Below are 26,174 nucleotides of genomic sequence, written 5' to 3' on the forward strand. Positions count from 1 at the left end.
TAGAGTGGTCTATATGAGGAGCCTCCTGTGATGCGTTTACAACAGGACTGAAGATGTTGGATATAAATTCATACATAGACATTAAATTCCCTATTTGTTCTTGACTTCATAGTTAAGTGGTTGAGATGTAAACAGAGCGGTTCAGAGTGGTTTGGTGTGAAACGCTCCGTTCTAGATAAACTTACCGAGTTAGAACTGTTCACAGTGGTGGTGATAGGAACCAGACGTCCACCTCTAAAAGCTCCCTCACAGAAAGTTCCTACATGAAATGGTTATGAATTCACTGCCTGATGACTGAGACACTGTTTTATGATAGTTTTGAGAACTTAAACGCCATTCATGGTGGAGGGATACATGCAGGGTGCTGTGAGGCAAAATAGTCCCCAAAGAAAACTTATTATTTCAGATTTTCCACTATTTTCCATCATCAACATTCCATATAAACTCAGAAGACTCGTGTAGGTTCACTGGTGGTTCTGGATAGTAAATAAAATGTCTATATCTGTGTTGTAGTCATGGCGACCCCTGGTTCCTATCACCACCACTGTAAAGACATCTGAACCATTTCACACCAAACCACTCTGAATCTCTCTGTTTACACCTCAAACACTGAATCATACAGAAAATTTGGAAAAGCAGTGGTGTTTCCCTTTAAGATTACTGTAACACTGTAAACAATGTCTCGTCAGATCAACCTAAAAAATGACTTCATGTAGTAACAGGTAAATTAACTGGTTTTATTCAACCTAAATACTTTGAATGAACATTCTTTTCAATCACTGGAATGTTTTGAGTTGAATGAAACTTGTTTTTGGGTTGATCTGATGAGCCATTTTTACAGCGTATGAAGAACAAACGTCCAATCAGACGAGTCCAAACTTTTGCCTGCACACTTACTGTTTATCACTGCAGAGGCTGAAGTTGCCCTGGCTGTGCGAACGTGTGCAGTGAGGGAAATTTGGAGTGAATGTGTTTTTATAGAGACATAAATCAATACTGTTGAATGTACAGTTTTTTACTGTTATTATTATTTATAATCTACATGTGCACCTATTTGATTAATGCTGTTTGCACATTCTGGCAGACTGTGAAGTAAATCTGTAAAACGCCACCATCGTTAGACTGGCGGAGTTTATTGTAAACATTTTTATATCACTGTAAAAAATCATGTATTTTTAAGCAGCACACTGATGAATTTGTCCTGAATGTATAAACACACAGTGAGCTGAACTAAACCTTCTACCAGTTAACTACCAAGACTTCAGATCATTTTCCTCCCTTTTTTTATTTAATAAAAGTACTCAGTCCACTCAGTTCATATATGGAAACTAAGCCTGTTTGGAATTGTTTTTGTGATGTCACTAAAACCAACACATTTACATATATGAGCCTACAGCCATTTAACTCCACCCATTCATGCAGAAGTTATAAGGGCTGATATATGCTCTGCTTAATGAATGAGGCATAATACAGGGCAGCCAATCAGAAAAGAGCTCATTTACATTAACTACCAAGACTTCATTAGATAAATTAGCCCTTAAAGGGCCTGTATCATGAAAACTGAATCGCTTTTAAATAAAGGAGTCTGATGTAATATATAAACACAGTTAAAGTTTCAAAACATACTCAGTCTATGCATCTCATATACGGAAAATAAACCCGTTTGGAATTCATTCTTTTTGTGATGTCACTAAAACCAACACATTTACATATATAAGGCTACAGCAGTTTAACTCAGCCCATTCAGGCAGAAGTTAGGAGTGTTCTGCTCAATGAATGAGGCATAATACAGGGCAGCCAATCAGAACAGAGCTCATTTACACACATCAGTCTTAAAGGTGCAGTAACAAAAACAGCCTGGTTAATTCTAACCCTGTGTTCACACCGGGAACGACGCAATGCAACAAAGTGGCCGGAGGTCATTTTCAATAAGAGCTGGCGATTTCCGGCAACAGGAGGCAGCACCAACGTTGCTGACAGAAAGTGGGCGGAGTCAGCGACGCAACAAAGTTAAGTGAAGTTTAACTTTATGCAAACTAGGAGTGAAGCCATGTGGTGAGATGAAATATGGTGGTGGTGCTTTCGCCGCAAATAGACAGTAATCACAAAAACCGAATACCGTTTTCCTCACAGACTGACTGCACAGAGACGGGGAGTAAATACACACAAACGATTTCTCACCAGGATTTTTATTTTTAGCAGGAAACCATGGCGAACAACGTCAATAGGCGATGAGCGTTCAGCGGTTTAGGCGGCAACAGATGAAAAGTCGCTGCCGGTATGAACGCAGGGTAAGGGTTAAAATAGGTTGGACAGCGTTAATGTAAAAATTAATTTTGACTTCTTTTTATTGAAATATAAACTGAAAATTAAGCTATAATAAAATTAACATCCAGAATGCAAATTTGCAAAAAATCTTTGCGTGTCAAAAGTGGTGATCAAATCACTTTAACTTGACAGGAAATTATTCTAAATAGATAACTGCATTGTATTTTTAATATTTTATATAATTTTTTTGTGATGAATACTTGAAATATTGAGTAAAAATACCTTTTGGTGAATAGTTTGTAATATTTAAATCTACATTGTATATGTTATGATTTAATATAATCTGTAGTCAAGCTAACGTTGGCATGGTGGCTAATATGGTGTGGTGTAGCATGTTAAACTCAACATTGGAGACTCAGTAGCCACGTTAACATGCGGCCTGATAATCCATTAATAATCCGACTAATAGCTCAATCAGAATAGAACACGTCCATGTATATGTCTCAATCAGAACAGTCTAGTCTAATTGAGTCCATTCGGAATACAGTTTCTATCTGATTGATCGAGGTGGGTAATCCTGTAAATAATCTGTTAAAATAGAAGAATAATATCCGTGTAAACGCCTGTATCTGATTACATTCCCTATCGGAAAGTTTAAGTCCGTTCTGATCATGTTCGTCGCGTCATAGTGAAAGATTGTAACGTTCAACATGGCGGAGCAGAAACTGGTCTGCAGAGGAGACGAAGTTTATGCTCTGATCTTTAAAAGACGGCGGTGGGACAGACGTCCAGCTTATGTGTCTCAGAACACGACGTCTTCCTCTCGGCCTTCTTTAATAAGGACATGTGAAGGACGTTTTCCTGAGTCTGACATCATTTTAAAGTAATTAAAAACACAAGCACTGCTCACTGCTGCTCATCTCACTCTGACTTGACTCACATGATGCTGGTTGTCATGGTAACGTATACACTAAGTGGTTCTCTACGCATGCACATTATTTTGGATCTGATTTCTTGTAGTGAGCATGTAAACAGAAGGTTTTATCAGATTGTTGAGCAGAGTGAGTATGAACACCTCAGTCTGAATCTGTAATCAGAATATATTCAATCAGATTGGAGAACCTTTTTGCATGTAAACACAGCCAATGTTATGTAGTGACTCTAATCTGCAATTATAATCATTGGATTTAACTGGATTTTTACCAGCATGCTGTAAACTTGCTGCAACAGTAGCAACCAATGAACGCATTAGTGGGCGGAGCCTGGATAGGTCAACAATATAGGCTGTGTATCTGTCTGTGTTCTCTTATACAGTTGGTGCCAAATACAGTACTGAGCACAAGTTCCTCATTTTTCAGTAGATATTTGTGAGGAGGTTCAATAATCCACTTGCGTAAAGAAGGAGAAAGATCAAGGTGAAGAAACTGATGAAAAGCTGCAGAGAAAACAGGGCTCCAAAATCCCCCCATAATTCAGTGAGATGTAAATCAGAGTGATTCAGAGTGGTTTGGTGTGAAATGGTTCAGATGTCTTTACAGTGGTGGTGATAGGAACCAGGGGTCGCCATGACTACAACACAAATATAGACATTTTATTTACTATCCAGAACCACCAGTGAACCTACACGAGTCTTCTGAGTTTATATGGAATGTTGATGATGGAAAACAGTGGAAAATCTGAAATAATAATAGTTTTCTTTGGGGAATATGTTGCCTCACATACTCTGCATGTATCCCTCCACCATGAATGGATTAAAATAATATCAAAATTTTATCACAAAACTATCATAAAACAGTGTCTCAGACTTTATAACCATTTCATGTAGTAAATTTCTGTGAGGGAGCTTTTAGAGGTGGACGTCTGGTTCCTATCACCACCACTGTGAACAATTCTGACTCGGTAAGTTTATCTAGAACAGAGCGTTTCACACCAAACCACTCTGAACCACTCTGTTTACATCTCAACCATTTAATTATGCAGAAAATTAGAAAAATCAGTGGAGTTCCCCTTTAAAGCTTTCATCTCTGAGAGAGAGGAGAAAATCAAGCTGCTTCAGATCTGAAAACATCCACAGGTGTTTCTGTCCATCCTTCCACTGTGAGAAGACGACTCAGCGCTGTGGGTCTGAAAGGATGTGTAGCTGATCAAGAAGAACCTCACTGAGAAAAGGAGACGGACACATCAAACAAAGAAGCTGAACGATGGACTGACCACCCCAGAGTCCAGACCTCAACACCACTGTGTTTGGGAATCCCTGGTGGTGGCTAAGGTGTTGCCAGGCTGTTGCTATAGTCTCCCAGGTGGTTGCTAAGGTGTTTGCTAGGCCATAGGGTTTAAATTATTTGCACATCATTGCTTTCAGTTTTTATTTACATTTTACACAGTATCCCAATGTTTTGGGAAACGGGGTTCTATATAGAACCATTGTTTTTACTAAAGAACCCATGAAGAACCATCTGTTTTAACATCACTGAATGTGTTTTGAAAGCTCAGATGGTTGCTAAGGTGTTGCTATGGTATCCCAGGTGGTTGCTAAGCGGTTGCCAAGGTGTTGCTAGACTGTTGCTAGGGTATCCCAGGTGGTTGCTACGATGTTGCTAGGCCATTACTGTGGAATCCCAGCTGGTTGCCAAGGTGTTGCTAGGCTGTTGCTATGTTATCCCAGGTGGTTGCTAAGGTGTTGCTAGGCTATTACTGTGAAATCCCAGGTGGTTGCCTAGGTATCCCAGGTAGTTGCTAAGGCGTTGCTAGACCATTCCTGTGGAATCCCAGCTGGTTGCCAAGGTGTTGCTAGACTGTTGCTAAGGTATCCCAGGTGGTTGCTACGATGTTGCTAAGTCATTACTCTAGAATCCCAGGTGGTTGCCAAGGTGTTATTAGGCTGTTGCTATGGCATCCCAGGTGGTTACTAAGCGGTTGCTAGGCCATTACTGTGGAATCCCAGCTGGTTGCAAAGGTGTTGCTAGGCTGTTGCTATGTTATCCCAGGTGGTTGCTACGATGTTGCTAGGCCATTTCTCTAGAATCCCAAGTGGTTGTCAAGGTGTTATGAGGCTGTTGCTATGGCATCCCAGGTGGTTGCTAAGAATGTTGCTAGGGCAGTGGTATTACTTGGATCCGAGAAGCAGAAAATGCTAAACCATCTAAGACTGAACTTTGGAGGTGTGTCTGCAGATTCTTTGAGGAACTGAAAGTGAGTCTCCTGAAAAGAATGGAGGCTGGAATGAAGGGAAGGAGTGACACACTGACTCACACAGCTGAGAGTAGATTTAGCTGTTGAGGCTTTTCTGTTAAATACGGTTTCTGTAAAATGAATAACTTGTGCTTAATGTCTGTTTTGACTGGTCATTAAATAAGTGAATGGTGCTCTCTGACTCCTGCACAGCGCTGTATTTCAGCCCCGAAGCCTCGGCTTTTTCTACTGGAAACAATCTAGCAGCTGTAGTGTGAGTTGATAAGCGCCTCAGTCCTCCGTCCAGCTTCTCCTGCGTCACAATCCGATAACACCCACACACACGCACACCTGGAGCTGCACCACAGCATAGCTGCCAGGTCAAACATGCCCTTCCAGCTGCAGCCCACTGCAGGAAAACGCTACAAAGTGTGTTTCTATCTGCAAATCTCTTCTCTATAAATAACAGATTTCTGCTGAGCAAAGCAAAATCTAACATTTGTATTATTTGTGCTGTTGAGTAACTCTGTGCAGAGATGTTTTGCCAGGGAGACTTGCAGAAGTGAGTGGAGAAGAATTTGGAGAAGTGAAAGTAGTTTCACAAGACCAGATTCGGTTCAGGATAACAGTTGCAGAGACTTTGAGCAACGACTGCAGCGCTTGACTCGGTGTTAATTTGCATCCTGCCACCACACACAGTTATTTTACTAGGACCAAAACACCCGTTTAACATGCAAAAATGTGTTTTCAGCAATATTAACCCAGCACAGCTGCAGATCCATGTAAATAATGGTGATCTGACTGTACAAGAAGAATATAAAAGCTTTATAACAACTAGAATGAAGTTACACTAAAATGAACATCCAGAATGCCTTGCTTTGGAAAAGTGGGGATAAAATCTCAAGGAAATGACTATAAAACGATAACTACAGTATTTTCATTTATCATTTAACCTCTTAAACGGTCAGGGCCCAGGGTCAACGTTTTATTATGCACTTCTATAACCTCAGTTTGCGCTGAAGTCCCTGAATAATAAGCATTAGTATGTAAAAAAAAGAGATTTTAAGAGTAAATAAGGTTTCTTGTTCCCACAGACCTTGAAATATTGAATAAAAACACATAAAACATTTGGTGTCTATACTCTGTAATTCATATTTTTCATATCACTTATGAAATTTGAAAAGGTTGTATACATGGTTATTGAAGACAATGCCATCCATCCATCATCTAAACCGCTTATCCTTCTGGGTTGCGGTGGGGTGCTGGAGCCTATCCCAGCTGTCATTGGGCGGAAGGCAGGATACACCCTGGACAGGTCGCCAGTCCATCGCAGGGCAGACAGACAGACATACACAGTCACACCTAGGGGCAATTCAGCATGTCCAATCAGCCTGACTGCATGTTTTTGGACTGTGGGAGGAAACCGGAGTACCCGGAGGAAACCCACACAGACACGGGGAGAACAGGCAAACTCCACACAGAAATGACCCTGGTCACCCGGCCGGGAATCAAACCCAGGCCATTCTTGCTGTGAGGCAACAGCGCTACCCACTGCGCCACCGTGCTGCCCCTAAGACAATTCCAAGTGATTCCAAATGCAGTTTCTAAAACATGAGACTTGACTTAGTTAATTTTTTTTTTTGTTGATTTGTGTGTGTGTGTGTGTGTGTGTGTGTGTGTGTGTGTGTTGATTTTAACAATGCATTCAGAGCAAAATATTCAACGACATTGGCTAATTTAATCAATTTGTCTTTTTTTTCTGAAGATGTGTTCATCAACTCATCCCATTACTGTTCAATAGAGCTGAGGTTTATCTCTCCAACTCCTCCCATAGGTGCTCAGTGGGGCTTCATCAGTCGAGCACAGCTCAAAGGTGTTCAACAGAGCCTCAACACTCCAAATCATCCCAAAGGTGTTCAGTGGTGCTTCATAACTCCAACTCATCCTAAAGGTGTTCAGTGAAACATCATCATTGCAACTCATCTTAAAGATGAAAGGAGCATCGCTCCAACTCATTCAGTAGAGCTGAGGTTTATATGTCCAACAACAGGGGTCATCTTTCCAATTCTTCCTATAGGTGTTCAGTGGAGCTTCATCCATCAAACTCATCTCAAAGGTGTTCAGTGGAGCTCCAATATTCCAGTTCATGCCTAAGGAGTTTGGTGGAGGTTCATCTTTCCAATTCATCCAAAAAGTGTTCAGTGGAGCTTCATCAATCAAACTCATCCAAAGTGTTCCGTGGAGGTGTATCTCTCCAGCTCTTCCCAGATGTGTGTTCCTCTTCCTGATGTGCTCAGTGGAGGTTCATCATTTCAACACATCCTAAAAGTGTTTAATGGCGCTTCATCACTCCGACTCATCCCAAAAGAATGCAGTGTGTCATTAACCTAAAAAAGCGTGACTCCACATGATTCTCAAAAATCCAGAACTGGGGAGCTTTACTGCCCTCTAGCTGATGTGTGCTGCTGGGTGTAGTGACCTTTGGCTGCTCCACAGCGTCCCATTCTACTGCCAGTGCTTTTCCATGGAGATTACTTTGTGTCCTCAATTGAACGCCTCTTAAATCTGAATCTGGAGTCTGTATATTTATCACTGGACTGGCTAAACGAGTACATTTTCAGCCTAGGCTAATATCGCTGCTGACGCGCAAAGACCTTGTATGTCCATTTTGTACTTTTTTGCATAATGTACAAGCACCAGTAACCCTTTACACTGTGTTCAAATTTCATGATGAACAGATCAACAGAAACGGTCCAAAAATAATTTTAGGTGAACCTCCATTACAGGTGAGAACGTTTTTTCACTCTCCTGTAAAGTTACCGTTTTAGAGACGTGAGGTTTTTGAGAGTGAACCTATTTATAATTCAGTATTAATAGGAATTCACTGCAAAAATAATATATTCCCAAGTAAAAACATCTTACATTTACTGAATATGTCTAATGTCTCTCATTTTGAGATTGCTGTAAGAATATCGTACAATTATTCAACTCATTTCTTGACATTTCATCAGTTTCATTTATTGGCAGATAATTTTGCTTGTTTGAGTAAATAATGCATGAAATAAGCTAAATTATTTCCAACACAATAAGACAATTTCACTATAAAAGATTGCTTAAAACAAATAAAAACATCTGGAGATGAGTTTAATAATTTTATGAGATACTTACAACAACATCAAAATGAAATATGTGATATACCAACTGAATTTAAGATGAGTTCTCTTGCCTAGATATCATGTTTTCACTCAGATACCGAGGGGCAAGGCTGTTTAGAGTTTTATTGGCAGTATTTTGTAATCGATCTGGAATTTGACTGGCAGCCAGTGCAGTGTTGATAAAACAGGGTGATCTATCAAACAGTTTAGTTCTTGTAAGGACTGTGACTGAGTGACTCAGTGAAGCCTGATTAAACTCTTACTGGAACTCCACACTGAGTGAAATTCAGTTCTTTATGTGACTGTTCTGTTTGTATTGCCTATCTGTAGTTTGAATGAGAGATTAGAATCAATATATCTGCACTTGGTGCAGCAGAGAAACCATTAAGATTCGATGTGTGATCACTCAGCTTTTGATGGCATAAAGTGTGTGTCATCAGTAGTGAAGCCAATGCCAAAGCTGCAAAAAACAAAACAAAACAAAACCTGAAACGGTCTGGCAGCACAGGGTGACAAACATTGTCCATAAATTTCAATACACTTACAGTCAAAGTGTAAATCCTTCGTTTACTATGGTGTTTCTCCCAAATTAGTCATGGCCAATTCTCGCCCCCTACCAGGACTTAGTAGGACCCCCTACTACACTGCAAAAAATGGTCTCTTGTCAAGTGAAATGATCTGAAATCTAGTGGATATATCTAACATTTCCCATTTTGAGATGGTTGTGCTCTTATCATTTAGCTTATTTCCAGATTTTTTACTTGTTTTAGATCATTTTATTAATTAAAATCATCTCACAATACTGGCAGATAATTTTGCTGGTTTCAAGCTCATTTCTTACAACAAGCACAGTTATCTGCCAGTATAGTGAGATAATTTTACTTAATAAAATTACTTAAAACAAGTAAAAATGTCTGAAAATAAACTAGATAATATTATAATAAGTGCACAACCATCTCAACAGGAGAAATATTAGATTTATTAATGACATTTAAGATAATTTTACTGATAAGATGCCATTTTTTGCAGTGTATATGGAAAATGGCAGTGGTCCCAGAAGAGAGCCTTGAGGAACACCACACATTACTTTACACATACAATTCACTGTTTACATATAAGCTGACATCAGTCAGTCAGGAAGGATCTCTGCTACAAACGTGACTCATGTGCTTCAGAAAACCAGTAAAACAAGCAGTACATGTTGATCACTCAGAAAGAACCATTTTCTAGCAGCTTAATGTGATTGGAAGTCTGTGGCAGTCGTCTACCTTCAAATAAGAGCTCCAGCAGTGAACAGGGAGGACTGCCAGACTGTGGTCATGTGACTTTCAGTAAAAAGGAACTGTGCAAATAAAGAAACTTCCAAACCAACAAACATTTGAGTAATAATTCACCAATCAGTGGAGAAGAAGAGATCCAGTTAGGGGGTCGCTAGAGTTACCCCACTGCCACACAGACACACTGTAAACACTTCTGGGGGACACTGTGGCAGCTGCTGCTGGTAAGTTCACTTTCTCTTTTGTTTTTACAGTATTTTCTCTTCTGTGTCCTGTTTTCAACCCCACTTTCTCACATCCACACATCCACGTCCAGCCTCACAGCCTCGTCTCCAGAACGTTTTTGAGCTATCATTCGCATCAGGTGGTCTGGCGCTCAGGTGAGACGGCAAATGAGCAGCACTGGGGTGCTTGTCTGCACAGAAATGTGTGAAGGTTTTACAACCAAAACATGTTATTATGACAAAAAGCATTTATTTGCTCTGAAAAACACTAATATTAGAATAAATACAAATACTATTAATGCAACACTGCAAAAAAGCTTTCTTGGCAAGTGAAATTATCTTAAATCACTTAAAAAGTATATCATTTTTCTTACTAAAATCACTTTAAGTAAAAGTAAAAATGTTGAGAGATAAGTAAAGCAATCGTTTAAGAAGCTTACAATAATCCTAAAATAAAAAATATTAGAAATATCAACAAATTTAAGATACTTTCACTTGACAAGATGCCATTTTCTGTAGTGAATAAGTGATTTTGGGTATATTAATGTGCTTTATTAAAGTAAACCAGGTGTGCCGGTTGTTCACATCAGCTCATAACATTTTAATTTTTTAAAAGCAAGAATTTCTTGTTACTTTTTCTGTATTTATGTTTATTTGTATTTATTCTATTATTATCTAGTGTTTTTAAAGGCAAACACATAGTGTTGTTTTAAACAGGCGCACATTACTGTACACTGTACAAAAAAGATGGTTCTTCATGGGTTCTTTAGTAAAGAAAATGCTTCTATATAGAACCCAGAACAGTCAAAGAACCCTTTGCATGCTTAAGTGATTCTTTTCATGGTGAAATGGTTCTTCAGATTGATGGAGAATGTGTTGTATATGGTTCTATAAAACACCAAAAAGGAATCTGCTGTTGTTGTGATTTCAAGCTGTATACAATAGGAGAACTGTTTTTGATGCTACCTAGAACCATTTTCAAAAAGATTCTATATAAAACCATACAACACATTCTCCATCAATATGAAAAAAAAAAAACATTTCGAGGGTTCTTTAGTAAAGACAGTGGTTCTATATAGAACCAAGAACACCCAAACTCTTTGCGTTATGCTTAAATGGTTCTTCAGATTGAGAATCTGTTGTAATGGTTCTTTAAAATAGCTTTTTGAAAATGGTTCCATATAGTACCAAAAGGGTTCTGATTTAAAGCTGATAATTGTAGCAGAACGCTTTTTGGTGCTATATAGAACCATATCGCTGTTGTCGGAAGAAAACCTCATATCTCCATTTTTGTCGTTTTTCAGTTTTTGACGTATTTGAAAATGCCTGTTGCCCTTTACATTGTATGTAGATGTGAGGATAAATGGACTAAACGAAATGACCCAAAATGGCTTCAAAAAAAGTCTGGTTCCATTGACTTACATTAAAAATATAAGTATGTTTTTTTGTTCTTCTCTAAAGTTACTATTTTGGAGATACGAGGTTTTGTTCCTACAACAGCGATATATAACACATTCTCCATCATTCCAAAGAACCATTCACTTAGAGTCCTTATTTAATATTAGTTAACTAAAACTATGATTTTACTAAATTCAGTCGCACCTCTAATCTGTAATGTTTCTAATTTCATTGGTCATTAGTGCAAACGTTAGCACAGCTCAGAGTAAAACTAGTTTATATGGTACAACACATTTGACAGTATTTAAATCCTAATGTAATAATGACTTACTTTATAACTACACTGCAAAAAATGGTGTCTTGTCAAGCAAAATGATCTTAAATATAGTCAATAAATCTATTATTTCTCCTGTTGAGATTGTTGTAAGATTATTTTAAGATTATTTAACTTTTTTCTAGACATTTTTTACTTGTTAGTAATTTTATTGAGTAAAATTATCTCACTATGTTGGCAGATAATTGTGTTTGTTGTAAGAAATGAGCTTAAAACCAGCAAAAATTATCTGCCAGTATGGTGAGATAATTTTACTGAATAAAACTTACTTAAAATTAATACAATTTTCTGGAAATAAGATAAATAATCTTGTAATAAGTGCACAACCATCTCAAAATGGGAAATAGTAGATATTTTGACTAGAATTATTATCATTTCACTTGACAAGAGACCATTTTTTGCAGTGTGCCTTACATAAGCTCCATTTAGCTGTTATGCTGCTACAACTGGAACAAACAGCCTGAAGATCTTAGATGAGCTCCAAATACAGTGATATTTAAATCTAGTTAAAAACATTTCTCTTTTAGTACCTATAATTGAGCTCTTTATTATTATTGCACTTTATTTTAGAATAAGCTTTAATGACGTTTAAGCACTTACGGCCTCCTTCACCAACCATTCCTAAGTAGAAATTTCTTCTTAAAACCCACTTTTTTTATGAAAGTTCTGACTCACCAGTGTTTTCTTGTTTGGGATTTGTTCTTAGGTAAGAACAGAATCTACACATTCAAGAGCACAAAGGTGAGAACAGTTCTGTGCAGTTCTGTGCTATGTCATGAATCTGACGTAGACTTTTTCTTAGAACCTTTCTCAAGAACACACTTAAGAACAAACTTAGAAAGATGTTGGAGAATGAGACCCTGTTTCTTTAGTTTTCATGCTTTTATACTCTTTCTTTTAATGATTAGTTTTATATTTTTAAACTATTTTAAACTATTTGTGACTATTTAGGTCTTTATTTATGGAAAGCATGTTGAATCGCCTTTGTGTACACACTAAAAAAGGCTGTTCATGGGTTCTTTAGTAAAGACAGTGGTTTTATATAGAACCAAGAACCCTCAAAGAACCCTTTGCATGGTGAAATGGTTCTTGATGGAGAATGTGCTGTATATGGCTCTATATAGCATCTAAAAGGGTTCTGCTGTTGTTACAATGTCAAGCTTGAACATAGAAGAACCCTTTTTGGTGCTATATAGAACCCTTTTTGAAAAGTTTCTTTATAGATCCATCTTTTTTAAAGAATGTGATATGTGCCGTATAAATAAACTTGCTTTGCCTACAACTAACAGATATCCAGCTTAAACATAGATATTAGGTTAATGTAGCACTTCTGAATAAATGGCGATAAGCTAAGCTGCATATAGAGCAGGAGGAGTTTTATCTTTAAAGCTCAGTGTAAAGATCTCTCGGCTCTGCAGACTGTAAAAATTGATCTCTTAGTGAGTGAAAACACCTTAAATATAGTCAATATATCTAATATTTCTCATTATGAGGTTGTCTTCATAATATTCTAAGATTATTAAACTTATTTAATGTTTTTTTTATTTAATACACTTCAAATAATGTTATCTTTAAAGGTGAAGTGATCTTAAATCTCGTCTAAATATCTAACATTTTTGAGATGGTTGAATGAATACTATACGATTATAAAACAAATTTCTAGATTTCTTTTACTTGTTTTAGGCATTTTATTAAGTATAATATATCTCACTATACTGGCAGATAACTTTGCTTGTTTCAAGCTCATTTCTTACAACAGGCACAATAATCTGCCAACATAGTGAGATAATTCTACTTGATAAAATTACTTAAAACATAAGAAATAAGTTAAATGATCTAAGCTTAAGCTTATAACAATCTTAAAATCAGGAATGTTAGATATTTAGACTAGATTTAAGATCATTCTACCTACCAATAAATAATTTTTTGCAGTGTAATTAAAGAGTCTAATTCCATTGGCAGAACATTTTACTGGTTTCAAACATTATTTCTTGAAACAAGTCAAATGATCTGCCAATGGAATGAGACACTTTCACCACATAAAGTGACTTAAAACAAGTAAAAGTGTCTAGAAATCTTATAATATTCTTACAGCAACTTCATAATGAGAAATATGAGATATTTTGGCTAGATTTAAGATGATTTCTCTCGCTAAGACATCATTTTTGCAGTGTGTAGATTGGTGTGCATCGTCTGAAAACCTTTGGAAGCTTTTTGGAGCCGTTTTGTGGGCTGATGTGATTGTTTTCGAGCACTGTTCGCTCAGCTTCCTCATTCGCTGCTGCTTTCCTTCCTTCCTCATCCCCTTTTAGATTTGTATGACACTATGCAAAAGTCAGAGAGCCCTTATCTTTTTCACTTCCAGACAAAACGAACATTTAGTACAAGTTATTCATTTTTCAGCACCAAGAAAGAAGCTTCAGCAGCTAAATGTACTCTCAGCCGTGTGAGGGGTCAGATTGTCACTCTTCACCTTTCATTCCAGCTTCCATTCTGTTCAGGAGACTCACTTTCAGTTCCTCAAAGAATCTGCAGACACACCTCCAAAGCTCAGTCTTAGAAGCTGGTTGATCATTTTCTGAAGTAATCAAACACATTCAGTGGTGTTGAGGTCTGGACTCTGGGGCGGTCAGTCCATCGTTCAGCTTCTTTGTTTGATGTGTCCGTCTCCTTTTCTCAGTGAGGTTCTTCTTGATCAGCTACACATCCTTTCAGACCCACAGCGCTGAGTCGTCTTCTCACGGTGGAAGGATGGACAGAAACACCTGTGGATGTTTTCAGATCTGAAGCAGCTTGATTTTCTCCTCTCTCTCAGAGATGAAAGCTTTAAGTGCTGTTTATCTGATGGGGGCAGTTTTGGGGTCGACCAGGTCTTCCCAGTCGTTGTTAGGAGCCCCATTTTCTCTGTAGCTTTTAAGATCCTGTTTTTTTTTGCTTTAATCTTTCTCCTTCATTATGTAAATACATGGTCTTGTATCTAATTTCTTCAGAAATATCTTCTAAAAATGAAGAGCTTGTTCCCGATGGCTGTTCTGACTGGTCATTAATTAAACGAAGGGTGCTTCCTTTTGCTCAGTACTGTATTTGGCACCACCTGTATAAGAGAACACAAACAGATACACAGCCTATATTATTGACCTATCCAGGCTCCGCCCACCAATGTGTTCATTGGTTGCTACTGTAATGCTGGTAAAAATCTAGCAAATGCAACTCAACTTGAAGTTTAATAAGAAAATTCAGTTAAATCTGTCCCTAAACCTAAACTGGACCTTAAGGCAAAACCTACACCTACACTTTTACCAAAAAGGGTTCTATATAGTACCAAAAAAGGCTTCTTTGGCTTGTTACAATAGTGGAACCCTTTTTTGGCGCTAAATGGAACCCTTTTCAGAAAGGGTTCTATGTAGATCCATATACAACACATTCTCCATCAATCTGAAGAACCATTTCACCATGCACACTGCAAAAAATGGTCTCTTGTCAAGTGAAATGATCTTAAATCTAGTCGATATATCTAACATTTCCCATTTTGAGAAGGTTGTGCACTTATTATAAGATTATCTGCTTATTTCTGGAAATTATTTACGTGTTTCAGGTCATTTTATTAAGTATAATTATCTCACTATACCGGCAGATAATTTTGCTGGTTTCAAGCTGATTTCTTACAACAAGCACAATTATCTGCCAACATAGTGAGATCATTTTACTTAATAAAATTACTTAAAACAAATAAAAAATGTCTAGAAATAAGTTAAATAATCTTAAATTACGCTCACAACAATCCCAACAGGAGAAATATTAGAGATCTTGACTGTATTTAACATAATTTTACTTGACAATATCCCATTTTTTTTGCAGTGCAAAGAACCCTTTAATCATGTAAAGGAGTCTTTGAGTGTTCTTTGGTCTATATGGAACCATTTTCTTTACTAAAGAACCCTTGAGGAACCATGTGTTGTAAGAGTGTAAACCTAACCCCAACCATAATGTTGTTGATAATCAACTATCAGGAAAAAACTTTCATGATTTCATGAATCATGATTTAAGTATCTGTAGATCATCTATAGGGGCCATATAAGTATAGTACTCTATAAATTATAAGTACCATATAGTGTGACCAAGAAAAAAGGGATAAAACGGCAAAACATTAAGCTTTTAATGGCCTTAGTCACTAAATTAGCAGGAATAAAACAAATAGCTGCGGTAAGTCAGTGTGGGAGAGCTTTTTCTTTAAATATTAACCCCTTAAAATCTCAGGCTTATTACACACTAAGGCTTATTATTCAGTTACTACAGGGACTTCAGTGCAAACTGGCTGAGCTGTTCTCAGATTATAGACGTGTGTAATAAGACTTGGGCCTGCTGGTGACCATTTAAGGGGTTAAACTTGGGTTAAACTGGGCAAACTTACAGACAGGCAGTTTTGAAAACTTCTACTTTTTTACTTATGCTCACTTTAACTCTCTCCTTCCTCATGCATGTGGATTTTTATATCTAATCTCATCAGAAATATCTCATGCAATGCAAAAAACGGTGCCTTGTCAAGTAAAATTATTTTAAATACAGTCAAGAACTCAAATATCTCTCCTGGTGAGATTGTTGTGATCTTAATTTAAGATTATTTAACTTATTTCTAGACATTTTTTACTTGTTTTAAGTAATTTTATTAAGTAATTTTATTCACTGTGTTGGCAGATAATTGTGCTTGTCGTAAGAAATGAGCTTGAAACCAGCAACATTATCTGCCAGTACAGTGAGATAATTATACTCAATAAAATGACCTGAAACAAGTAAAAAATTCTGGAAATAATCTAGATAATCGTATAATAGGAGCACAACCATCTCAGATATATCATTAGATATATCAACTAAATTTAAGATCATTTCACTTGACAAGATGCCAAAATAAATGAATGGATGCTGGTGATGTTTGTTGCATCTACAACGTCTTAGTCACAATAAGTGTTGACGTTGTAAGAGAACGTGTATATGTGTGTGTGTATGTGTGTGTGTGTGTGTGTGTGTGTGTGTGTGTGTGTGTGTGTGTGTGTGAAAGGTATTGATTAATTTCTCTCTTGTGATGTAACCGAACAGGTTGCGACACTATGCTGCGTGGTATCATCCTCCTGCTGCTGTTGGGGGTAAGTAAACAAACAACACTGCAGAACGTCTGTTAGCAAAGCGCTCTAAAGTCTAAAGATCCTTCAGCATTACACACCAAACAACACTGATAGGCTTTTATAGTGAACCGAGCAGAAATAGATACACTCAGAAGCTTCGAGTATAAATCAAATTGTCCGAACAATCTGAAAACTTTCTATACAATTAAGCTAGAATATGTAATTATAACTGCTAATTAAAGGGGTCCAAGCATCAGCGATAGTAGTTTGTGTGGAAAATCCTATAAATAAGGACCCCCTGATAGGAAACTGTGGTCATTTGCATAATCCTGTACTGTAAATCCCTTATTTTTGACTTTAAATCAAGCCTCAGATCTGGATTGTATCATACAGGACTAAACTAGGGCGAATTTAATTGTAGTGACTATAAATGTATAAATAAAGATTAATATTCACTACAGTGCATGTGTTTTTATGATCTGTAATTAATAATTCATTACATGAGTGTTTGTTTGGGCAGCCCTAATCATAAAGACGTCCTCTACAGGGACACATCTCTGCAGCTACTGTTTATTTGCTGAATTTAATATATTGGAGAAAAAAAACTTAAAATGTAGCAAACTGTGCATTAAAATTGATACTAAATGTGCACTAAAAATAGAAAAATGCCATATTTAGGTGTGTTCTTTGAACTTATTTTCACTTTTCTGCAAATTTTAGTGCACAATTTTTGCTTATTTGATTAATTTAAGATAATGGAGAAAAAAATAAAAACATAAAATATATATTGTGTCATTGCTTTAGCACAGGCCATGTATTAATTGTTTTAGCATACTGGGGAAATATTTATATATACTATGGACAAAAATATTAACAGCTTCCACTCTTCAGGGAAGCTTCTACAAGATGTTCGAGAGTCTTTGGAAATTTGTGCTCATTCACCCAGAAGAGCTTTTTTGAGGTCAGACACTGATGTTGGACGAGATGGTCTGGCTCACAATCTCCGTTCTAGTTCATTCCGAAGGTGTTGATGGGGTTGAGGTCAGGGCTCTGTGAGGGTCAGTCAAGTTCTTCCACACCAAACTCACCCAGTCAGGCCTTAATGGAGCTGCTTTGTGCTCTGGGGCTCAGTCATGCTGGAACAGGAAAGGTTCTTCCCCAAACTGTTCCCACAAAGTTGGAAACATATAATCGTCCAAAATGTCTTGGTGCTGAAGCATTAAGGTTTCCCTTCACTGGAACTAAGGGTTCTAGATCAACCCCTGAAAAACAGCCCCATATCATCATCCCTCCTCCACCAAACTGTGCAGCTGGCACAGTGCAGTCAGGCAGGTAACGTTCTCCTGGCCAAACCCAGACTCGTCCATCAGACTGACAGATAGAGAAGCTGATTGGTCACTCCACATAATACGTTTCCACTGCTCCAGAGTCCAGTGGCGGTGCTTTACTCCACTCTATCCGACGCTTGGCATTGTGCTTGGTGATGTAAGGCTTCATGCAGCTGCTCGACCATGAAAACCCTGCCATGAAGCTCCCAGTGCAGTTTCTGTGTTGATGTTGATACCAGAGGAGGTCTGAACTCTGCAGTTATTGATCAGCAGAGCGTTGGAGACAATATATATATATATATGGCTTGTGCTAAAGTGGCAGTGGTGTATATTTTAATATTTTAGGTTTTATTTTTACAAGCCTTGTGATTGAAAGTCTTATTAAGACAAAAGGTGGTTTGTGAACTTGCATAAGTATTTCAAGATGTATGAGTATACACTTTTTTAAAGATTGCTTTGATTGTCCTTAAATTTTTGTGTATTCTAACATGTTTTTGGTAAATGCTTTAATACTTTAAATGTTTAATTATGAAAAAAAAATCTATGAATTCAAATATTTCACCAGTGATGTAAGTTACAGGCTGCTCAATTCCTCAGTTTACTACATTACATAATAAAAGACATGATGTAAAGGTTAATTTATTAACAAATGATTGATCCAAAGCCCTTATTTTGCAGTTCTCGTACTCAGCGCCTGATATATCCGTACCTGTGGGCTCCAACTTCATGCTGACCTGCCCTGGAGACCCTGATGAGGACTTCCTCTTTCCCAGCTATACCTGGACCTTCACGTCTGAGGGAGGGAAAGACGTGCAGCTGAACTCGACCGAGCCGGAGCTGCAGTTCACGCCAGTGGAGCTCCGACACACCGGACTGTACACATGTGTGATCAAGTTTCAGTCATCATACGGCCTGGTGAAGATGAAGAGGAGGTTCAACTTACAAGTTCAAGGTGAGGCATAGAGCAGGAGCTGTACATTTTTGTTCATCTCTCTATAAAGATCACTGAATTGACATTAAATTAAATTTAAAGCTTATAAATGACAAAACTAAAGGAAGACAATGACATCATATTGCTATGATTTATTCTACTGATGACAACTAGACGAGCAAAATAAAAACAAGCTAGCAGTATTAATATTTAAAAACCAACTGGCCCAACTTTAGTTAATTTAAAGCTAAACCCCGCCCACCACTTTTACACTCAAAGCGTAAAAAACAGACTCAAAGCGTAAAAATGAAAAAAAAAAACCAGACTCAAAGCATAAAAAACAGACTTAAAGCCTAAAAATAAATAACAGACTTAAAGCGCAAAAATAAAAAAACAGACTCAAAGCATAAAAAACAGACTCAAAGAGCAAAAAATAAAAAAAAAACAGACTCAAAGTGTAAAAAACAGACTCAAAGCCTAAAAATAAAAACAGACTTAAAGTGCAAAAATAAAAAAACAGACTCAAAGCGTAAAAACAGACTCAAAGAGCAAAAAATTAAAAAAACAGACTCAAAGCGTAAAAAACAGACTCAAAGCCTAAAAATAAAAAACAGACTCAAAGCGCAAAAATAAAAAAACAGACTCAAAGCCTAAAAATAAAAAACAGACTCAAAGCGCAAAAATAAAAAAAAACAGACTCAAAGCATAAAAATAAAAAAACAGACTCAAAGCCTAAAAATAAAAAACAGACTCAAAGCGCAAAAAACAGACTCAAAGCCTAAAAATAAAAAACAGACTCAAAGCACAAAAATAAAAAACAGACTAAAGGTGAAAAATAAACTTGAAGTGTCAAAACAGACTTGAAGCATAAAGACAAAAAAACAGACTCACTTAAGAGAACACTGGTAAATGTCAGAATCGTCATTAAAACTGCGTAAGTGGGCTTAAGTAGAAATTTCTTCTAAAGAACGGTTGGTGAATGAGGCCCATTGTTCCTTGAGATGCTTTTCCAACAGAACTGAAGAAGATTGACATCAGATCACGCAACACTGACACTCCATTTTTGGGAGGCATTTAAAATAACATACAGTTTGTTTTAATTCCCTAAATTTGTAAAAGGCTTCATGCGTAAGGATTGGCTTCAGTGTTAATGTTGGTCTGAGAAGTGCAGGTGAAGCATGTAGAGCCAGGTGGGCCTGTGCTGATCTTTATCCTCCTCTCTTGCTCAGAGATTCCCGCATTCGCCAAATGGTGGGTCGTCATTGTACCAGAGGGCAGCACTGCGCTGCTCCCCTGCCATCCTGTCTTCCAACCGGGCACCAACACCAGCGACACCACCGCCAGATGGTCCAAAGGGGAGAAAGGCTTTACAGAGCTGAAAATTATGGAAAAAAGCCAGAGCAGTGATGAAGAGAAGGGGAGCAAAACAGCAGCCAGCCGGATCTCCTGGGCTTCTAAAGCTGATGTAGATGATTGGTCCATCGAGATTACTGACGTCAGACAGGAGGATGCAGATTTGTACCACTGTGGGGTCAAAGTGGGGTCGAAGAAGGAGATGGTGTTGGTGGAACTGATTGTGGAGCGTAAGTTAAACGTCCTCTCTGCTTTCGCACTTAGCAGGTATGTGCAGCAAAATCAAATCAGTTTTGGATGAATCATATGACAGATTACGCACACGAACAGCTACACAGTGAGTGAGTTTACATGCACTCAACAATCTGAGGCCAGATTCATTAAACTCTTATTGACCAGGGTATATTTTGGTTTGTCCATCTGAATTTACATGACCAAATCGTAAGGCAAATTATTCAGTAACTGCATGAAATAAATGTACATTTTTATTTTATTTATTTATTTATTTTTTTAAACGCTGCCCTCAAATTAACAGAACGTGTTTTATGATCCACATATTGCTCTATGCTTACAGTTTACTGTTGAAAGCCAAAAATCTTAGACGCTCTTTGTATTATTTTATAAAATAATGTTTACAGAGCAGATCACTGAAGAGACGCCATCTGTTTATAGTTTATAGCCAAGATTTGTGAAAAATGGGTCGACTTTCAGTAGAAAATAAACTATGAGTTCAGCTTCTTTTATTATAAGGGTTTAAAATTACATCACCCATCTATTTGACTGGAAAGAAGACAGTTACAGCTCTCATACGACCCCCACCTTTAGAATGTAGCTTATGAAATATGAAAGAATATGACAAAGTGCGTTTTGGAACCACCGGTGGTCTCAAGGAGTTGAAAAGGTTAAAAGCTTTCCTCAGAAAAAACTTAGCAAGGATCTTAAGTCAAACACTAAAAAGTTCATAAGAATGATCTCAAATATTCCCTTTTAATTTTAATTATTTTCTTAGGATTTTCTTGAGAAAATCTTCATTGTTTTCTTATGTCAGCTATGTTGCATTTTACCTTGTACCATAAGTGACACAAGATGCATTCTGAATTTGTATTAACCATTTTTGTTATTTAGTTTAATTCACTCAGAGGAGCAAAATGGAGTAAAAACCAAGCTTTTAAAACAATTTTAGCAAACAAGATCCAGAGGTGATGATGGAAGAAACAGCCAACAGGAAAAAAATTCTCCTTAGAAAATATGATAATTGTGTAAAGTGGTAGATCTCCAGGACCAGGATTGGGCAGCCCTGCTCTTGAGTAATCAGATAATGGGGGAACTCCAGGTCTACATGAGACAGTAATCAGATTTCTGCTTTACAACCAGCCAATAAACTCACAGAAGAAGACGTGATGTAAATGTAATGTGAAACTTAAATGCCATAATGTGGCTTTTTTTTTTTACCCTGAGGCACTTTATCAGAAAATATGAAAATACATTACCCCAAAAGTGCTGTGTTGGTCTCGCGGGTGCTGTGTTAAACACTGCTCGTTGTTTCTGGGACGGTGATCTGTATTCACACATGCTCAGACTGAGAGGAACGAAAGAAATCAGAGTGAGAGTCTACATGCATTGAAAAACCCCATTACTGAGCTCAGATCAGCCTCTTTATCAGATTTCCTAATCAGATTTATACACCTTAATCTGATCTAAGAAATAACAGTGTGCTGTTTACACGAACACTTCATAATCAGATAACTGCAGAAATCTGATAATGATCGGATCGTTGGTGTGCATGTAAACACACTTGTAATTACTTGCAGAGTTCAATTTTTTTACACCGCCCCCTGCAGTTAGAACCATGCTTACTGGTCAGGTATAACCAGAGCTGGTTTATGAGGAGTCTGGGCTCTTCCTATATCCCCCATTATATCAAAAACAGGACTGCTAAACAGCAGAGGGCGCCTGCGAGCGAGTCCTCGATGAATGGGAGTGAATGGAGCTCAACGGCTGAAAACGAGAAGTTAAAATAGTTTCTAATCACTGAACCAGAACTTTCCTTAAATTTAAGAGAGTAGAAGAATGAATTTCACTAAGAAAGCAAAGAAAACTCACCTGAATGTTTCCTTTTTCTCCTGCAAACAGACGCCAACGTTACTGCTACTGAGCTCTGATTGGTTAACATTACTGCTACTGAGCTCTGATTGGTTAACATTACTGCTACTGAGCGCTGATTGGTTAACATTACTGCTACTGAGCTGATGGTTAGCATTACTGCTACTGAGCTCTGATTGGTTAACATTACTGCTACTGAGCTCTGATTGGTTAGCATTACTGCTACTGAGCTCTGATTGGTTAACATTACTGCTACTGAGCGCTGATTGGTTAACATTACTGATACTGAGTGCTGATTGGTTGGCATTACTGCTACTGAGGGGGATGGTTAGCATTACTGCTACTGAGTGCTGATGGTTGGCATTACTGCTACTGAGGGCTGATGGTACATACTGCTACTGAGGGCTGATTGGTTAACATTACTGCTACTGAGCGCTGATTGGTTAACATTACTGATACTGAGTGCTGATTGGTTGGCATTACTGCTACTGAGGGCTGATTGGTTAACATTACTGCTACTGAGCGCTGATTGGTTAACATTACTGATACTGAGTCTGATGGTGCATTACTGCTACTGAGGGCGGATTGGTTAGCATTACTGCTACTGAGTGCTGATTGGTTGGCATTACTGCTACTGAGGGCTGATTGGTTAGCATTACTGCTACTGAGTGCTGATTGGTTGGCATTACTGCTACTGAGTGCTGATTGGTTAACATTACTGATACTGAGTGCTGATTGGTTGGCATTACTGCTACTGAGTGCTGATTGGTTAGCATTACTGCTACTGAGTGCTGATTGGTTGGCATTACTGATACTGAGTGCTGATTGGTTAGCATTACTGCTACTGAGTGCTGATTGGTTGGCATTACTGCTACTGAGTGCTGATTGGTTGGCATTACTGCTACTGACCGCTGATTGGTTAGCATTACTGCTACTGAGCACTGATTGGTTGGCATTACTGCTACTGAGGGCTGATTGGTTAGCATTACTGCTACTGAGCGCTGATTGGTTAACATTACTGATACCGAGCGCTGATTGGTTAACATTACTGATACCGAGCGCTGATTGGTTAACACTACTGATACTGAGCGCTGATTGGTTGGCATTACTGCTACCGAGGGCTGATTGGTTAGCATTACTGCTACTGAGCACTGATTGGTTAACATTTCTGATACTGAGCGCTGATTGGTTGGCATTACTGCTACCGAGGGCTGATTGGTTAGCATTACTGCTACTGAGCACTGATTGGTTAACATTTCTGATACTGAGCGCTGATTGGTTAACATTACTGATACTGAGCGCTGATTGGTTAACATTACTGATACCGAGGGCTGATTGGTTAGCATTACTGATACCGAGGGCTGATTGGTTAGCATTACTGCTACCGAGGGCTGATTGGTTAGCATTACTGCTACTGAGGGCTGATTGGTTAGCATTACTGCTACTGAGTGCTGATTGGTTGGCATTACTGCTACTGAGTGCTGATTGGTTAACATTACTGCTACTGAGCGCTGATTGGTTAACATTACTGCTACTGAGCACTGATTGGTTAGCATTACTGCTACTGAGAGCTGATTGGTTGGCATTACTGCTACTGAGGGCTGATTGGTTAGCATTACTGCTACTGAGTGCTGATTGGTTAGCATTACTGCTACTGAGCGCTGATTGGTTGGCATTACTGCTACTGAGCGCTGATTGGTTAACATTACTGCTACTGAGCGCTGATTGGTTGGCGAGTGGAGCAGCTCATTGGCTGTTCGTGTCACAGACGTACATGAGGCACTGTTTTAAACTCCTATAACTCGAGTTTAAAAGCTCTTAAAAATATAACAGCAGTGTTAAGGTGTTTTATGCTGTTCTGTGTTCAGGAAATGAATGAATTCTTTTACATTAAAAATGTTTAATCATTTATAAACTATAATTTTGGTCAAATGCTCCATCTTAGCCCATTCATTCTGGACTCGCTCAGGAGCGCCCTCTAGTGTTTGAGAAACCCGGAAGACATTACAGATATTACTACAAGTTCTCTGGTGTAACTGGTATATCAATTACCTTTCAAAATAACTGATAGAAAACTTCAATCAAACAATCTCTGCCTTTTCACTGACTCCTCCTCCTTGCAGCTCCTCCACCCCCTCGCTGTTTGAACCAAACACAGCCGTGGGAGGCGTGTCCTGACCCGGAGAACAGGTCGTGGAAGGCCACAGTGGGTGAATCGGTCACTGCGTTTTCCGTCCACCTCTACAACAAGCTGAGGGGCTCACATCACGGCCAAAACCTGCTCGTCTCACCCATCAGCATCGCCGGACTGCTCTCTCACCTGCTGCTCGGTAAGAGCCCACAGCTCACCTGCGCACAGGTAGGACCATCACAGCACTGCAAGGCTTAGTTCAGCTGTGATGCTGCTACAGCTGGAACAAACTGCCAGAAGATCTTAGATGAGCTCTACATGTGGAGGTTTTTAAATCCACGTTAAAAACATTTCTCAGGTGTTTATTACTGAGCTCTAAAACTTGCACTATTTTTAAAACTATCACTATTTCTAAACTGCACTTTACCTTTAATAAGATAACTTTAATAACACCTGAGTCCTCTTTCATTTCCTTTTATGCGTTTACTCTGCTTTTATGTACTTTGTACTTCCTTTTAATTATCGGTTTTATAATTTTTTTAAGCTACTGTCACTTAATTTTTTTATTCGTATTGATTTTCACTCTTTACCACTTTCCAGTTTCCTTTGATGTTCCTTTTGCTTTTATTTCTGTAAAGCAGTTTGAATTGTCTTTGTGTAACGAATATGCTACATAAATAAACTTGCCTTGCCTAAAGAATAGTTAGCCAGTTAACCAGTTAGCCAGTTAGCTGGCTAATTCTAGAAAATCATGATTATGAGCAGCATCAAAAATAGGACAGTGCATCGATGATGTTTATGCCATAAATTTGCTCAAATGTGCTTCCAATTCACCTTTGCATTGTTGCGTACAACGACATTTTAGCGTCACTGTTAACAAAAATGAAAATAGTAGACTTCGAGAATAAAGTTGTACTATTTCAAGAAAAAAGTCGTAATATTTCGAGAATAAAGTCGTAATATTTAGAGAAAAAAGTCGTAATATTTCGAGAATAAAGTCATAATATTTCGAGAAAAAAGTCGTAATATATCGAGAACAAAGTCGTACTATTTCGAGAAAAAAGTCGTACTATTTCGAGAAAAAAGTCGTACTATTTCGAGAATAAAGTCGTAATATTTCGAGAAAAAAGTCGTAATATTTCGAGAAAAAAGTTGTAATATTTAGAGAATAAAGTCGTACTATTTGGAGGATAAAGTAGGCTAACTGTAGTGGGGCTAACTGTAGGGGGGCTAACTGTAGTGGGGCTAACTGTAGGGGGGCTAACTGTAGGGGGGCTGCCATAACGCGTCGGGGTCTCGGTTGCTGTACTGGCGCCGGAGCTCCACTCACTCCTGTCTCTCTGTGGATCATTTTGATCATCATTCTCACTGTCTGTGAAAC

At 38.1% G+C, this 26,174-nt stretch overlaps 1 protein-coding gene across 5 annotated transcripts in view; it reads left to right on the top strand.

Moving 5' to 3' along the window:
- Positions 1-9,877: 9,877 nt before the first annotated feature.
- Positions 9,878-26,174, top strand: part of serping1 (serpin peptidase inhibitor, clade G (C1 inhibitor), member 1) — a 28,448-nt gene continuing 12,151 nt past the window's right edge. Inside the window, exons 1-7 of one of the 5 annotated variants that reach the window (XM_036579642.1) lie at positions 9,878-10,095; positions 10,188-10,251; positions 12,534-12,568; positions 16,922-16,968; positions 18,954-19,227; positions 20,436-20,789; positions 24,786-24,992. In XM_036579642.1, coding sequence (XP_036435535.1) covers positions 16,933-16,968; positions 18,954-19,227; positions 20,436-20,789; positions 24,786-24,992 — 871 coding nt within the window. In that variant the 5' untranslated portion in view covers positions 9,878-10,095; positions 10,188-10,251; positions 12,534-12,568; positions 16,922-16,932. Of the gene's footprint in view, positions 10,101-10,187; positions 10,252-12,533; positions 12,569-16,921; positions 16,969-18,953; positions 19,228-20,435; positions 20,790-24,785; positions 24,993-26,174 lie in introns of all 5 variants that reach the window. The other 4 variants (XM_036579643.1, XM_036579645.1, XM_036579640.1 and 1 more) reach the window with 4 other exon arrangements.

The sequence above is a fragment of the Colossoma macropomum genome, unplaced genomic scaffold (assembly GCF_904425465.1).
Source record: "Colossoma macropomum unplaced genomic scaffold, Colossoma_macropomum, whole genome shotgun sequence".
Taxonomy (NCBI): Eukaryota; Metazoa; Chordata; class Actinopteri; order Characiformes; family Serrasalmidae; genus Colossoma; species Colossoma macropomum.